General features: G+C 41.9%; 1 protein-coding gene across 7 annotated transcripts in view; it reads right to left on the bottom strand.

Annotated features, from left to right (window-relative positions):
* The window catches only part of NCKAP5 (NCK associated protein 5), a 245,226-nt gene that overhangs the window by 184,607 nt on the left and 44,942 nt on the right, over positions 1-15,677 (bottom strand). For all 7 annotated transcript variants that reach the window (XR_005829348.1, XR_005829347.1, XR_005829349.1 and 4 more), the window contains exon 3: positions 9,241-9,374. Coding sequence is in view for 4 of the 7 variants with exons in the window: in XM_040603862.1 (XP_040459796.1) it covers positions 9,241-9,374 (134 nt within the window). In the remaining 3 variants the exon portion in view is untranslated. The remainder of the gene's footprint in view (positions 1-9,240; positions 9,375-15,677) is intronic.

The raw sequence follows: 15,677 nt of genomic DNA, 5'->3' as shown, positions 1-15,677 counted from the left end.
GGGGATAGTACACCAGTGTTTGAGGGACAGTGTGCTAGCGAGGTCCTTCAGTTTGCCATCCCAGCGGAGGCAGGGTGCAGAAACCCATGCAGCAGCAAAGACGCAGGGACAACTGATGTGTGAAAAACCACAGAAGCACCCGAGAACAGTCACACAGGAATTGGGGCTTATCCCCTCCAAAAAGGTGGTGGGATCAACAGCCCAACTGAAGTGCATCTACACCAGTGCACGCAGCATGGGCAACAAACAGGAGGAGCTGGAAGTCACTGTGCAGCAGGAAAACTGTGACATAGTTGCCATCACGGAGGTGTGGTGGGATGGCTCGCACAACTGGAGTGCTGCAGTGGATGGCTGTCAACTCTTCGGAAGGGACAGGCAAGGGAGGAGGCGGTAGCCCTCTGTGCTAGGGAGTGTTTTGATTGTCTAGAGCTTAATGATGGTGACGATGGGGTTGAGTGTTTATGGGTAAGAATCGGGGAAGGCCAACAAGGCAGATACCATGGTGGGAGTCTGTTACAGACCACTCCATTAGGATGAAGAGGCAGAGAAGATATTCTGTAAGCAGCTGGGAGAAGTCTCACAACTGCTGGCACTTGTTCTCCCAGGGGACGTCAGCTTAGCAGCTCTCTGCTGGCAATACAATACAGCAGAGACGAACAGTCTCGGGCGTTCCATGAATGTATGGAAGAACCTCCTGGCACAGCTGGTGGGCGAGCCAGGGAGGGCGCCCCACTGGACCTGTTTGTGAACAGGGAAGGGCTTGTGGGTGATGTGTTGGCTGGAGGCTGTCTTGGGCACAGCAATCACAAAACAGTAAGAGTTCTGGATTCTTGGAGGAGTAAGGAGGGGGGTCAGCAGAACAGCTGCCTTGGACTTCTGGAGGGCAGACTGTGGCCTGTCTAGGAGCCTGGCTGACAGAGTTCCCTGGGAGGCTGCCCTGAAGGGCAAAGGAGTCCAGGAAGGCTGGACGTTCTTCAGGAAGGAAATCTTAATGGTGCAGGAGCAAGCCCATCCCATGCACCAGAAGATGAGCCAGCAGGGAAGAAGACTGGCCTGGCTGAACAGAGCTTTGGCTGGAACTGGGGGGGAAAGGAGAGTTTATGTCCTTTGGAAGAAGGGGCAGGCAACGCTGGAGGGCTACAGGGATGTCGTGAGGTTATGCAGGGAGAAAATTAGAGAGGCCAAAGGCCAGCTAGAACATAGTGTTGGACTTGGCAGTGCTAGGTTAATGGTTGATTTTAAAGGTCTTTTCCAACCTAAACAATTATGCAATTCTGTGATTCTATACCTCCAAATAAAAAGGTGACCTAAGTATAAAGGAGTTTGGTCTTCTACATAGCAGGGTAATTGTGGCAAGCTATGAAGAAAAAGTGACGATGACCTTACAGTGTAATCAGGGCAGGTTTTTCCTGAAAAAAATTTACTCAGAATTAAGAATACAATGTTAAAGGAAAGCATTTTAAAAGATGTTCTATCAGATCACACCTAATTAATATCAAATGCCTTGGCTTCAGGGAAAAAATAAACTAAAGGAAAACAAATGAGTTTCTGCTGATCTTTGCAATCTTTTTCTGGCAGATCTGCTGATCCTTCTGCTGGTCCTTGGAATTAAGGTATCTATCATGTCTAGGAAAGGAATCTTTTTATTAAATATGTGAAGGAATGTGGTGGGGTTGAATAGTCTCTTTACCTTATATGGCATGAAAGCATTACAGAATAGCACATGACACATCAGTGACTTTCCTGATTTTCCAAATTTGAAAGAAACCAAACTGTGGGAAATTCCACAGGAAAGAAACAGTCAGTATTACCTTTGCATGTTCCACTGCAATTTTAAAAAGACATCTATAAGAACAGCAAACCAGCAGTAAGTAACAGATGTCTTCCTAACAGCCACAGGTCCTATCTACCTTGGAAACATCCTACCATACATAACTGCATGTCTCTTCTGCAGGAACATTACTCAGTAATAGAACTTAGCTCCTATATCAGCACTGCCCTTCCATAAACCTAAACATGCTTTACAATGGAGAATTATCTGTAGCTAGAAATACCTGCAAACATATACCTATTATTGTGCAAAATAAAATGCACACAGCTGTGAACTTCAACAGGTACAGGATTTCATGGTACATAAACATCAAACATGAACCTCAATCTCTTTAAACAGCCGCAGCAAAGGAGTCTGCAAACTCACCAAAACGCAGTTTTCACTGTCCTCCAACATAAAAAGGGTCTGTAAACCCAATGACTACATCTGCACAGGGATCCCTGCTCTTACCCTCAAGCACAATATTATTTGGTACATGCTTCCAAGAGCTTCCTACAACATCCATGGGGACTTCTCACTTTGGAAATGAAACAGTCATATAACAGGAGAGATGATGGATATAACACATACCACACACTATGTAGTACAGAAAGGTTCTGTACAGGAGTGCAGAGAATATTCAAGCCGTCTTCCTAGTACAAAAAATAATGCATGGAAGGGATTATATGCTGTGTGTGGACCTGTATATGGGCATTGGTAACCTACTGTTAAATTGTAGTGAAAATGTTGATATATTATTTTTATGTTAGTCTCTATCTTGTATGTTTTAAAAACAGGGTAAACCAAAGGATTATGCTGCAATCTAGTACTACTTTGGTGCTAATCTAGTACATTATGCAAAAGAAAAAAAAACATTATATACTATCAAATCGTAGTGCTAGCTGGAACAGAGGAAGCAGAGTATCATTTCATGCTCTGATAAATCAGTAAAAGACAATAAATGCAACCTTCCAGAAATACAAGTATGACACACACCATCAGCATATAAATAAATACAAACCAAACTCAGGATTTTCTGAGCACACAGATAGCTGTGTTTTTGTCTGTGGAAGATAAAAATCACCCATTCCCCTGGACCCCTTGAAAGAAGCTTTCAGCAAGTAAGAGCTGCCATGAAACACCGACACATGATTTACAAATATGTCAGGGCAGTGAAATAGGCCTGGCTTTTAATGTAGCCTCAGCCCCTGAAGAGTCCACAGAAGATCAGGAACTCGGTGTAGTTCTATGTGCATCTTTAATAATGCCTGAAGCAAAGCACTCCATTGCCCTCTAAAAGTGTTACGCAAATCAACATACGTCATACAATACAGCTGCTATAACTCCTGGTCCTTAAATGACCTCTGTGTTTCAAACTCACTAGTTCTTCACTTCTCCGCAGTCACTCTAACCTCTTTACTTTTGTTCTTTCTCAGCTTCTCTATGAAAATACGTATTTCAACATGATGGTTTCTAACATGAGAATAAGAACTGTAGTTTCTGAAGAAAACTGAGATAACACATTCTTTGAAGATGTTTCTCATGTGTATGTACTTTCAAAACCACCTTATCCATACACAGAAAAAAATAAGCTTGGTATGAAAGATTACAGAACTACTTTTTCTTCTTCAGACAACAGGAGAACAGCATAGTCAGTTCAGCGTAGCCTGGGAACTGAGTGGGGTCAAAATCCATATACAACTTGTGGCAACCTCCTCTTTGGACTTAAATTTCATGGATTTAATAAAACCATTCCTTTATTTTCTGCCACACAAAAGCTATTCACAGAAAAGCTCCTTGATCTTACTCAAAGTAGTGCTTGACATTTCTGAGCAACAATTAGAGATGAAATATGTACCTAAGTGTCATACATGCACATAAATAAAACACTGATATATTCACCCCATCAGCATTAATCTAAAAGAAACTTCATTCTTTTATTCTGTCAATTCTAATCAAAAGACAAGATCAATATCCTAAGCATTAGGTCAAAGCCCTAGGAAAACAGCATTCACACCACATCCTGAGGCTCACCAAGCCCAAGAGCCAAGCAGCCCTCCAGTGAAAGCACTTTGCCCAGCACACAGTCGCAGCTCCAGAACTGGTGCCTGCGAAGCAGGCATCAGTCCCATCTCCTTTAACTTCCCACACTCCAGAGAGGCCTCCCAGCACTCAGAGACCCCAGTGGGAGGACCCACATGCTGATGCAGGGGAAATGTGTGAGGAGGAAGGAGTGGAAGAGAAGAAGTGTTTTGAATTGATCACAACAGCTCCCACCCCAATTCTGCTGCCTGCTGTGTGGCTCAGGGAAGGGGGTAGAAGAGTCAGGAACAAAGGAATGAAGTTGAGCCTGGGAAGAAGGGAGGGGTGGGACAAGGTGGTATTAGGTTTGTCTTTTTTTCTTACTATTCTGTACTATTTTTAATTGGCAATACATTAATCTTCCCCAAGTTGGGTTTGCTTTCCCCTTGATAGTAATTGCGTTATCCCCCAGTCCTTATTTCAACCTGTGAGAGTTCTTTTCTTATTATTTTCTCTCCCAGTCCTGCTGAGGAGTGTGAATGAGAGAGTGGCTGGATGGGCACCTGCCAGCCAGCCAAGGTCAACCTACCACAACGATGGAAATCTTGTAGTCAGCAGCAAAACAGGAAGTGTACAAGTGAGATACCCACCAGAGACGCAGAACTTTCAAGTCAGTAAGTTGTGGTTTATATTTATTCACTAGTTTTTGTAACATTTCACAGTCACATCTAATAAAATCTGGCAGTATCAAAAAACACAGGGCAGGATGATAAGGTCAGCTTTTGATATAAACTCTACCTTTGTGACAATCTGCCTCCCGCAATAACCCTACATACAGGCCATACAGGGAGGATGATGGGAAATTACTGCAGAACTACACAAAAGAGAACCGTAGACAGCTCTTCCTGTAATCATCCTCCGAGACAAGGAGTGAATTCCCACATGGTATTTTACTCATCCCTGCTATGACAGAAACAAAGGAATACCACCAATGGCTGCCAGGAGAGTGTTTTATTCTCCTCAGAAACTAGATTAAAATGTTATTAATGGTTTAAATTGGCATTCAATGGACATTAGACAAACTGACCAACCACAGGGGCTACTGAGGTGTTGCACTGGTTTATACTTCCAGACATGGTCTCTGTCATATATGGATTACCAGTCATGGCAGGAAAGCTACTGTAGTGCAAGCAGGCGGTGACCCCTAGATCAAGCACATTAGAAATTACGATGTGATGGTGCAACAACAACATGCTGATGTAATGCAAAAAATCTCTTTTATCACAGCTGCTAGGAAAACAGTTATCATTTCCACTCACCTGTTGACAATCCAGAATGGAGCAAGGGGAATTAACAACAATTGGAGAAAACCATGTAGGATGTGCTTAAACCAACAACCATGCAGTCCCTTTTATGCAAACTGTTATCGGATTTGTAGCAGTCATTTTTCCCCTTGTCAGAAGTGACAGGCTTAACCCTATGGTCAATATTAATGTGAGACGAATGCTGAAATACAATCTAATGAGAACTGCACTCATCCCATTCGCAGGACCCTGGCAGATCAAACAAGGACCATTTCCTACTTTTCCAATAACATCCATTCTTAAAAGCCTGAGGCAGTTTTCCAGTCACAGTCATTGTTACCTATAAACAACATCATCTTAACTGAAAGAATTTTTGAAATTTACCCAAAGGGGATTTAAGATTTGATACTAGCCTCTTCAATTACTGTTTACAGATATACTCTACAATACTGTGTTTATTGAACTGGTTTCATTTAGACCAAAATAGCAATCAAAATAACTTAAGTAAAGCTACCTCTTTTACTGCTTTACCGTTTAATCGCAGTTTGGAGTCACATGTACTATATGCACTCAACAGACAACAATTTCTATTGCTTACTGATGTACAGCACAGAAATGTAATCATATTATATTGTGTGTATTAGTGTGCTTTTTAGAGTGATACTATAAATTACACCTACTGCTTTGGGCAGGGTTGTTGCATTTCTGTTCCTACTCTTGTAGGAAGATGCTTAAAGTATGAAAAGCACAGCTGAAACCAAGAACAAGGAGGTACATGAGACACAGTGGATTTTCTTCTCTGACGCCCAAGAAGTTCAAGGAGGAATAATGTTAAACTGTGAGAAAGCAAAAAAAACCCTGCAATCCAAACCCAGAAAAACGAACAAACAAAAAACAAACAAAAAAAAAGAATTAACCTAATTTCCTCCAGAGCTGGATAAAGAGGCAGCAGGCATAATACGAACCTAAATGGCGACTCACCATGACACTTGGCCACAATCAACATGGGAAACTCAGATTGCATGACACTGTCTTGGAAGAAACTGGGCTGACGGGTATTTAGAGGGTTAGTCTTCATGCATCTGAGCAACACTCATCTATATACTGCTATGCCAAAAAGGGCCTTAGAGAATTTAACACAACAGCTGCAGCAAAATAACAGTGGTTTTGAGAAAGAAAACATCAAGGATTTTGATTTTGAGGTATAATATCACCTCAAGGTGATATTATACTAAGGCAATGCAAAAATAACTGCATCCAACTACAATGTAAAATCAGCTTTAGCATTAAATGGTTTTCCTGCAGGATCTTTCCACACCTTAAATATATTAATCTCCAATAAAATTAGAAAACAAATTTAAACCTACATGGATACATCACTATACAATTCTGGAAAAGAAATTTGGTTTTTAAAGCTCTCTCTCCTTCTACAGCAACTGTCACATATTTATCAAACTATCCACTGTGTCACTTTAAGGCTCTGCCAGATTTATACAGATGTTAAGAAAAAGAACTTTGATTTATTTCAGACTCCTAGCCTGGAATATTGCTTACCTGGTAAGAACAGAAACGTCAGTCAATAAAAAAAACCCTTGCACTCTCAAGTCCTCAATCTCAACCTATATGCTTATATGACAGACTAAAGTTTTTCACACAATTTCAGATAGGAACAGGCAGCTTTCTTCCCCTGATTAAAAAGATCAGCTTACAGCTTTCCACAAACCATTATGTTTCTTTCTTTCAAAGATGCATAGAAAATCTTTTGAGATGCAAAGAAACATCCTCCAAATCATAGTTTAACCTACTGTTCTGCATGTCTATGCAGGAATGTCTATGTAAATCCATTTAGTTCAGGAATCGCATATATTTAAAACGCTATAATACATGTTCTTACTTTAGTCTTATCTACATCTGAAATCCAGAATGTATGGGCCCGAAGTATTACTTTCTAGCCATCTTCTTCCAAAGTAATTGCACTGTGCTTGATTTTAACATCTTCTCCCATCACCACCTGTCTTGTCCCACTTAATTGTTCTCAAATTGAGGAAAAAGTCTCAAATTCTTCAAGCAATACATAATCTCTAAGCAGCACAAGATTATCCAGGTGCCAGTTTCATTACTCGTTCAAGCAGGGTAATAAGAAATACACTTGTTCAGGGAGAAAGTCTGTTTGTGTAAGCAAGTATCTTAATATTCTACTAAACATAAGAAAAAATAATCTCTAATATTCATCATAACAAACATAATGTTTTAAAAGCAAATGAAGCATTTAAGTGATGCATTCTCTTCCTAGCATCTGGTCTACACTATAATAAAATCATGGCCCAATGAAGCCAACGCCAGTTTTCATCATTGGTAATAACAGGGCCAACCAAGGTGCCGTTAATGAAAAGTGATATTTAAGTTTGCCTTCAAGCAGTATAGCTAACATGCAGACAGCCTTAAAAAGAACACAGTACTGATTTAGGAGGCATTCACCTTTATCTAAATCAGAGGTAGAAAAAAAAAAAAAAAGAGACAAACAACTTTAATCCAAAGAACTTGCATGCCTCTGCTTCTTGATAGATCAGAGCAAGCAAATAGTAACGGAAGAAAAAGAATGGATTAATTTGAAGATAGTAGACTTCAGGGATCCTAACTAATATAATAGTCATTCTTTTCAGAAGGACTGTAAAAGCGATTCAGACTACTGCAGATTCACAGGAATAATGAAGGGTTATCCTGAAAAGATCTGAATATGCAACAGTTAAAATTTTATCAAGTTATTTGGCATGTTACTCTGGAAATGGGCTTCCCTTCACCCCTTCTTTTCTTAATCATGGCTCCAACATCTTCCAAGTTTATTCAAAGGCTTCTAGTTATTGTAACAATAATACTGTTCTACAATCAGAACCTCAGGAAATTCTTCAATAAACAAAGATTAATACATAATAGATCAAAATATTCTAACTAAGAAGACCTATAGGGTGGAATTATTTTGTGTATATTACTTAGGGAGTCACATCAGAATAAGTAAAAATTGAAATCAAACATCATAGAACAACAACAGAAAACTTAAAAAGAAATACCCTTAGCATTTCTAGGGAAAGAATTTCAGACTTACTTGAACACTTCGCTAGTTTTTTAAAATTTGAAGAGTATTAATGGAAATTTTCCAAAAACAAAATAAAAAATCAGGACAAATTTTATTATTGCTATTAATGGCTTTTGCAGCGTTGCCTAGAAACTCAATTTCAGATCAGATGAGCAGCATGGCACACTGAGGGAGAAAATCCACAAAAAATGCCCAACACAGAAACCCCTAAAACCTACAATGAAAATGACCAAAGAAAAAAACCCTCCCCACAGCTTGTTTTCACCATATTAAACTGAACTTGGACTTCTCAGTGATGCAGGGGCCTGAGGGAACAAGTTAATATTCAGCCTTCATGGAAAATATACAACATAAAATTCCATTGTCTCTTTTGATTTTGTTTTGATTGTTTTGTTTCTGTTGATGTGAAAAAAACAATAAAAAATTCTATTTGATGTACAAGATCTCATCATGCACCATGAAAACAACACATAAGTCAAATCCTTACTGTCATCATATGAATGGTTTGTCTTAAATCCCAGTTCTAAGACGATTCCCTTATAAGTGGAGCTCTGTTCTAGTACAAAGTCAGTACAGGAGGAGAACTGACACGTGTCCAAACAGGATGATTATCCACCTGGTAAAAGGCATCACTTTTTCTCCCCTTTATTCAGATTGATCAAACTCATTCTTGTTGGTTACCAGAAATTAACAACCAAATATTGACTTACCAATGACATACACTTTTGAGAAGTGAAGACCTCTAATTAGAAAATTATTGAGAAACAATTGCAAGATGTTTAGAAAGGAAAATTTTCACCATTACATAGAATGATGGTGTAAGCCTTTTAAGTTTTACAGGATGCTAATGATCATTTACTGAAAAGCCTGTTACGTTTACAGGATTTCAGAGGGAGAGCAATTTCTGCCTTAGATTCCATCCACTCAAGTTATTAATAGGTTTGATCAATCTTTTTTCACCGAAGTATGTTCTTACCATATTTTGAACATAGTTTACTTATGCAACATACCTGGAAAACTGTTCTTGCAGCCCACGCATCTGAGCTCTGCTACGCTCTGACTCCAGGGTCACCTCCCGTAATCTTTTTTCACTCTCAAGTCTCAAATGTCTTTCTTCCTCCAACTCATGTATCAGCTTCTCACGCTGAAAAACCATAAAAAAGTTATTTATTAATTGTGTACATAAAGCATACTTTTAGCAAAAATTTAAGATTTAATTTGGGAAAAGTCATCAAACAGAATAATTACCCTACCTATGCAGTCCCATAATTTTTTGTATAGCAATGTCACACAGAATAACAAACTAGAGATGGAAAGACTTTCATAATATCCCCATCATGTTACACTACTCTTACTTGGCTCAGCCTCACTGAAGACAGCACATTTAAAAACAAACACCCACCCTCTCCTTCAAAGCTCATTTTCTTCACCTCCACTCAAAATAAATGCAAAAAAATTTATATTTGAGATCTGTGACCTGTCTTGCTTGAATGCAGACACAGGAAACATGAAACAAGTCAAGAGGATAACTTGTCACCCATCCCTTAATGTTTCATTCTCATGAACAGAGAAGGGGACCTGATTCTGCAGCCACTGTTTTTTTTTGTTTTGGTTGAGAGAAGAATCTCTCTCAGTAGGACAGAGCCTATTTGAATCTATTTACTGAAATACTATGATAAAGAATATGTTTTTAAAAACTTATCAAACAAATATGAGAGAAATACAATGTCATTAATTTTACTAATAGTTCTTAAAGACAAATAGCATACAGTTGCTGCCTAACACATAGGACCAAAAACCCCAACCCACAACATATAGCACTACCTGGATAAATCTACATATGACATGGCCTAATCTTTTATTTTTTATTTAAAAAACAAAATGACCATCACATGAAAGAGCACCTAATTATTTCAAAACCCTATTTTATAAGCAGCTAAATGCAATTTAGGAGGTGCAGGAGAATGAACTGCAAAGTTATAAAAAATGCTATTGGAATTTTAAAAAATTATATACAGCTTTTTTGATGTGATACTGTTAAATGGGAATGAAAGTAAATTAATTTTTTCCTTGTGCATTTAAATAAGTGTATCAATTACAAAACCCAAGCAATTTACAAGATACCACATTATACTCTGTCAGCAAAGGGGTTCCAATGTGAGTTGTCTAAGAAGAGGTTAAGTCATAAAGCTACAGTGGGTCGACCACCTATACGCTTTGAAAAATATCTGTGCCCACGGTGTAGTGCAACTTGTAACCTGTCAGACAGTCTGACGTAGTTCCACTGCTGACCTAAATTTTCATGACATACCTGCAAAAATATATCTAGAAATTACACATACAGTTTCATTAGAAAATAATAAAGGTTTCCTAGTGTTAAGCCATTAAATGTGGGAGACAGATTTTGTGTACAAGTCTCACAGCTATAAATCTTATTGGATAATAATTTACAATAGCAGTAACCAAGGGACCAAAAAGATGTACACTACCAAGTGGAAAAGGGATCTTAAAGACAGTGATAAATAAGCAGATGCCATAAGGGGAGGCTGCAAAGGATTAAATGAAGTATCTATATGCTTGTGAAAAAGTAGGGGAGATTACTCAGAGAACAGAGGGCTTCTGTCTAGTCGGTCATATGTAATATCTGGAAAATGGAAAACTGTAAAATAAGAATCAAATCACTGGGAAATAAATGCATTGTTCTAACTAAATTATCTGATTACCATCCTTACTGTTACACAACCATGTTCTGCCAGGTGCTGAGTAATCCTTTGTTTCTGCCAAACTAAGAAAAGCAAAGAGTGCTTGGCACCAGGCAGAAGATATACAACAGCCACACAGAGAATACAGCTCACAGAAGATAACTCAGGCTAATGATACAGGAGGAATATTCAAAGCAGTTAGTATTTCTCCAGCTTAGATCCCATCAACACCAACTTCAAAATTACACTGTTCCAGAGGCCCTTGCTGAATACTGTTGGCATCTTCTCTTACGGAAGGATTTCACTGCTGCTAAAGAAATATCTAGAGCTTCCAGAGTCAGAGAGTGGCAAGGAAAATGACATAAAAGAAATATATAGTTACCACCCAGGGCTTGAGACAAACTTTCAGAAGACGCTGCTGTCTACAGAAATTTTTCTTAAACCTAAATAGCTAATCATCCCTACAGTAACTGATAAGCCACTTTGGAGAAAAATCAGGTACTGCTATGAACCCCTGAGTGCCCAAGTCATCTCAAAGCACCAGGCTATGCCTGAGCTACCTGATGCAGTAACAGCTAAACTGTGATAATGTACTGAAGACCAGAGATTCAGCCATGCCTTCAACACACATTCAGCATCATTACTGCAACAATGATGTCATTCCGATAGAGCAACTACCTCTCCATGCCTGCTACGCTGACCATGCTCTGGTCCTGAAATGAACCCTCCTTCTACATTAAGTACAAAGCCAGATCTGCATGGGGGGAGAAGAGACAAAACATCACTTTTTTTCCTGCCAAAAAGAAAGCAGATGTGTATCCTGTCCTCCATCTTTCTGCCAGGATGTTTTGCAGGTTGCACACAGCTCCACTGACTGTCCTGCAGAATGAGTGTGCTGTACCTAGCTGCATGGCTGTGCCACTGCTAAACACAAAACCACATTTTCTAGTAAAGCGTGGAATACACAGCAGAGATTCACAAACCCAAACTTTCCGCTTCAGATCAATGAGCTGTATATGCTATTTCTAGGTTTCATTCACCTCTTGCTGATAGATCAGAGAATGCTGTTGCTACCATTTACTTCATCTATTCATGTGGGGAAGTCTGTATTATTGTCCTACACAAAAGGTCAGCACATCCATGTTCTTTGGGCTTCTTTTAAGAAGGATGGACCTAGGAATTACCTCAAGAAAAATACCCATAAACCAAATTCACATTACAAGAACAATAACATCACTGGAATGGAATGTCTAAATGCTAGGAACTTCTGGAAGCTGTTGCTGTACAAAACGTACGAAGAAGTCACAAGGCTACAAACCATAAACAAAAGCACAAACCTATGGCCCTGAAAGTCTGTGTTCTCTTCCCAGCTACGAAAAATTTCCTGTAGGAATGGGGAGAAGGCTGCCCACAGGATAGCTGCACAGCAATAACACCATCACACCATCAGGATTTATTTTTGTGCTTCTTCACAAGAATTTACTGGCAATCTTGAGGCACTTCTGCCATTTCTTTAAGGTAGAAAGCAGATATGTTTTCAGCCAGATCACAGACATTAAATACTGGGGGGAGGGGGAGTAAGAGACCACCCACACTTGGAAAGTTTTCATTCTCCAGGACACAAAACACCCGTGTATACCGCACACTGAAAGTAGCTCCCAGCAGCAGTGATCTTATCTACAAGAAAAGAGAACTACATTTTTATTCAACCCCAGAAAAGCCATAATGATGTGTCAGAAGAGAGAAGTGAGCCTAACATACAGAAAGGCCAAGATTAAACAGGTATTTTTTTGTCTCCTATAAGCAGATATCATATACCTGAATTCTCCAGGAACTGTGTGTTGCCACAACCCCCTCAGTGCTAACCCCACTTTATTCCTTGAAAAATAAAGGTGTGTGAAAGGAAATGAACTAGCCAGAAACGGTTCAAGGTTTTATACTGAATATAAGCTTACTGGAAAGGGACACAATTAGCATGCCATGTGAAGGAAAAGTTAAATAAAAAAAGAGAGCATCATGTGAAATGCATCAGTATGTTTTAACACCAGGAAAATCACTGCCATCTTCCAACGAAGTTATACGTATTCCCACTTGCCAGCTCCTCTTTAATTGCAGCTTATTCTCCCCATGGGTTCTGTTCAAACTATTTTTCCTGCCTCCTCTCCTTACCTTCGGCAGCACAACTATAACCTTCTTCTCTTAGAAGTATAATCCTTACTTCACTCTTGGTTCCCTTTTTCAGGCTCTTCAGATAGCCTGACTTTCATCACATCACCCTGTCAAATCTCTGATAACTTTCCAAATATGCAAAAATCTTATGCGAACAAACTACAGTGAAAGACAGGGTTAGCAAACTCCACCAATACTTCTGTGCAAGTACTGGAATATTTTAACACTTGAACAAATACTGTTTGCAATTACTCTTTCATGAACATTTCAGCAATCAAGTTTCACTAGCTGCTCATTACACTCACGAGCCAGCATTTGCACTTCAACGAGTTCCTTTTGGTGTAGCTGTAGAAATGTTCGTGTCAAAATGTTTCATTTCTCATCCAGTCAGGGGCATGTACCACACATTAACTTGTCTTCTGAAAGTTAAGGAAGGAATCCAATTTGAGATACTCATGATCAAAACAAACCACATGGAAACTATTTATGGGTAGACTGAAAATAGTACATGTATTTGACAGAAAAGTCTGAATCGCTCCTCAGCACTCCACAAAGACATGAAGTGACAATGCTTATTTTCAGAGCTACTGGTTAATAGCTGTGATCTTGGTCTAAGGACCAACCCAGTGCTGCCACACGACCAGTCTCCTAAGAGGTGCTCAATCATTTATGTCTCTTTCTTAATTCCCTTGGGATGTGCTGCAAATGTCAGCACCTGGTTCTTTCACATTCTACCAAACTGTAAACGTCTCCTCTCTTAGTGACCCCTGACGCTGTGACAACCAGCAGAAAATGCAGAAGTGACAAAACATGAAAGAGGATGTGGCGGCTGGCAGCCACAGGAGGCAGATGGCAGCACATAGTGCTGCCAGGCCAGGAGCTACACAACAGGACCTTCATTTCTGGCCAGTTTGACACCTAGCATGCAGAGTGAACACGTAGCACCTTAAGGCTTTGTACAGAAAGGCGGCCTTCTTACTTTTTTTTTCTTTTCTGGGCTATTTCACCATCAACTTTAAATTTATACATGGATGACACTCAAGTCTTCCAAGTCAGGGACTTGCAGTTTAACTCCTTTACCTGTTACTGCAAACAAAATCAGCAGATGTCTTGTTTAAATGACAGGACCGACTCCATGACAATACCTTCTCAGAGAAGTATACAGGGACTTCTCTCCATGCAGGTCAAGAATTTCACTAACTCAAGCAAATTTCTTACTCCAAACCCCTCTACTCTCATCCCACCCTTTCTGCTGGACCTGCTTCTCTCCCCTCCTCAATGCTGATGATCTTGTGCCCTCCATGTTCAAACTGCTTAGTTAACAGCTCATTCCTCCCTGCCTCTCCACCTAAAAACATTTTCCCCTGCCTCTCCATAATGTGCCATTCTAATAATCTTACTTTTTCTTAATGTTACTGGATCAGATGTACTGTTGTACCGGGTCTGGGCAGGGGGGCTGTGGCTGCGGGCGCTGCCCCCGGGCGGGCCGGAGCCCGGGCCCGCCGGCTCCCAGCCGGGCCCGCCGCTGGCCGCGGCCGAAGCCCCCGGCACGGCAGGGGACAGCGGGAGAAGCCGGCACCGCCCCGGCGGGACGGGAGAGAGGAGCGAGGCCCCGGCAGCGGAGCGGCCCCGCGGCACCCGGGCCGGGGCGGGCGGCGGCGGGGGGGGCTCCCGGCGCCGGAGCGGAGCCGCCCCCGGGCCCGCGGGCAGCCCCCGGCACGGCGGGCCGTGCCCCGGGGCCCGCGGAGCCCCGCGGGGGAGCGGCCGTGAGGAGCCCTCCCGGGGCGGGGGCCGGGGGGGAGGAGCCCCCCGGGGCGGGGGGGGGGGGGGGGGTGGGTGCAGGGGGAGACCGGGGTTGGTGGTTTGAGATTTAGTTTTTCTCATTATCCTACAGTGATTTGACCAGTAATAAATTAATTTTCCCCAAGTCAAGTCTGTTTTGCCCGTGGCGGTAAGTGGCGGGCGCTCCTGTCCTGCCCTTACCTCACCGCAGGAGCCTCCCGTGACACGCCCAGTCAGGGGCAGCCCGCCACTGCCGCGTGCCTGGAGCCGCGTGCCGACTGCGCAGCTCCCCTGTGAGGAGAGGCCGGGGCTGCCGCGCGCCGGTTCCCGCCGGTTCCGCCCGCCTCTGCCGCGGCCCCACCACACAGCCCAGCCGGGCCCCTCGGCGGCACCTCTGGGAAACGGCATTTACGAGCGGGCAAAGCGCCTGGGAGGCCGTGAGGAGCGAGGGAGAAAGTGCGGGAAAGCGCCCCGCGAGCACCCGGCTCTGGGCGGGGGGGTGGGGAGCGCTCCTGGCGCCAGGACGGCCATTTCCCTGCAGCCCCAGAGAGCCCGGGCTGGGGCCGGAGCAACTCCGGAGGAAGGTCCTGTCATGGCCTGATCTCAACCTGCATCCCCATCCCCCTGCGCCACTCCACAGGGGGAGCGGGGGAATCAGACTCCCCAAACTGCACTCTGGAAAGCATTTAATTTTGTCTTTGTTTTAAATTATCCACATCTATTTTCATTGGCAATAAATGAAATTAATCTTCCCCAAACCGAGTCTGTTTTGCCTGTAAGGGTAAATGGTAAGC

The sequence above is a fragment of the Falco naumanni genome, chromosome 8 (genome assembly GCF_017639655.2).
Source record: "Falco naumanni isolate bFalNau1 chromosome 8, bFalNau1.pat, whole genome shotgun sequence".
Lineage (NCBI taxonomy): Eukaryota > Metazoa > Chordata > Aves > Falconiformes > Falconidae > Falco > Falco naumanni.
The sequence above is the reverse complement of the archived record's forward strand: the minus strand, read 5'-3'. Positions and strand labels throughout refer to the sequence as shown.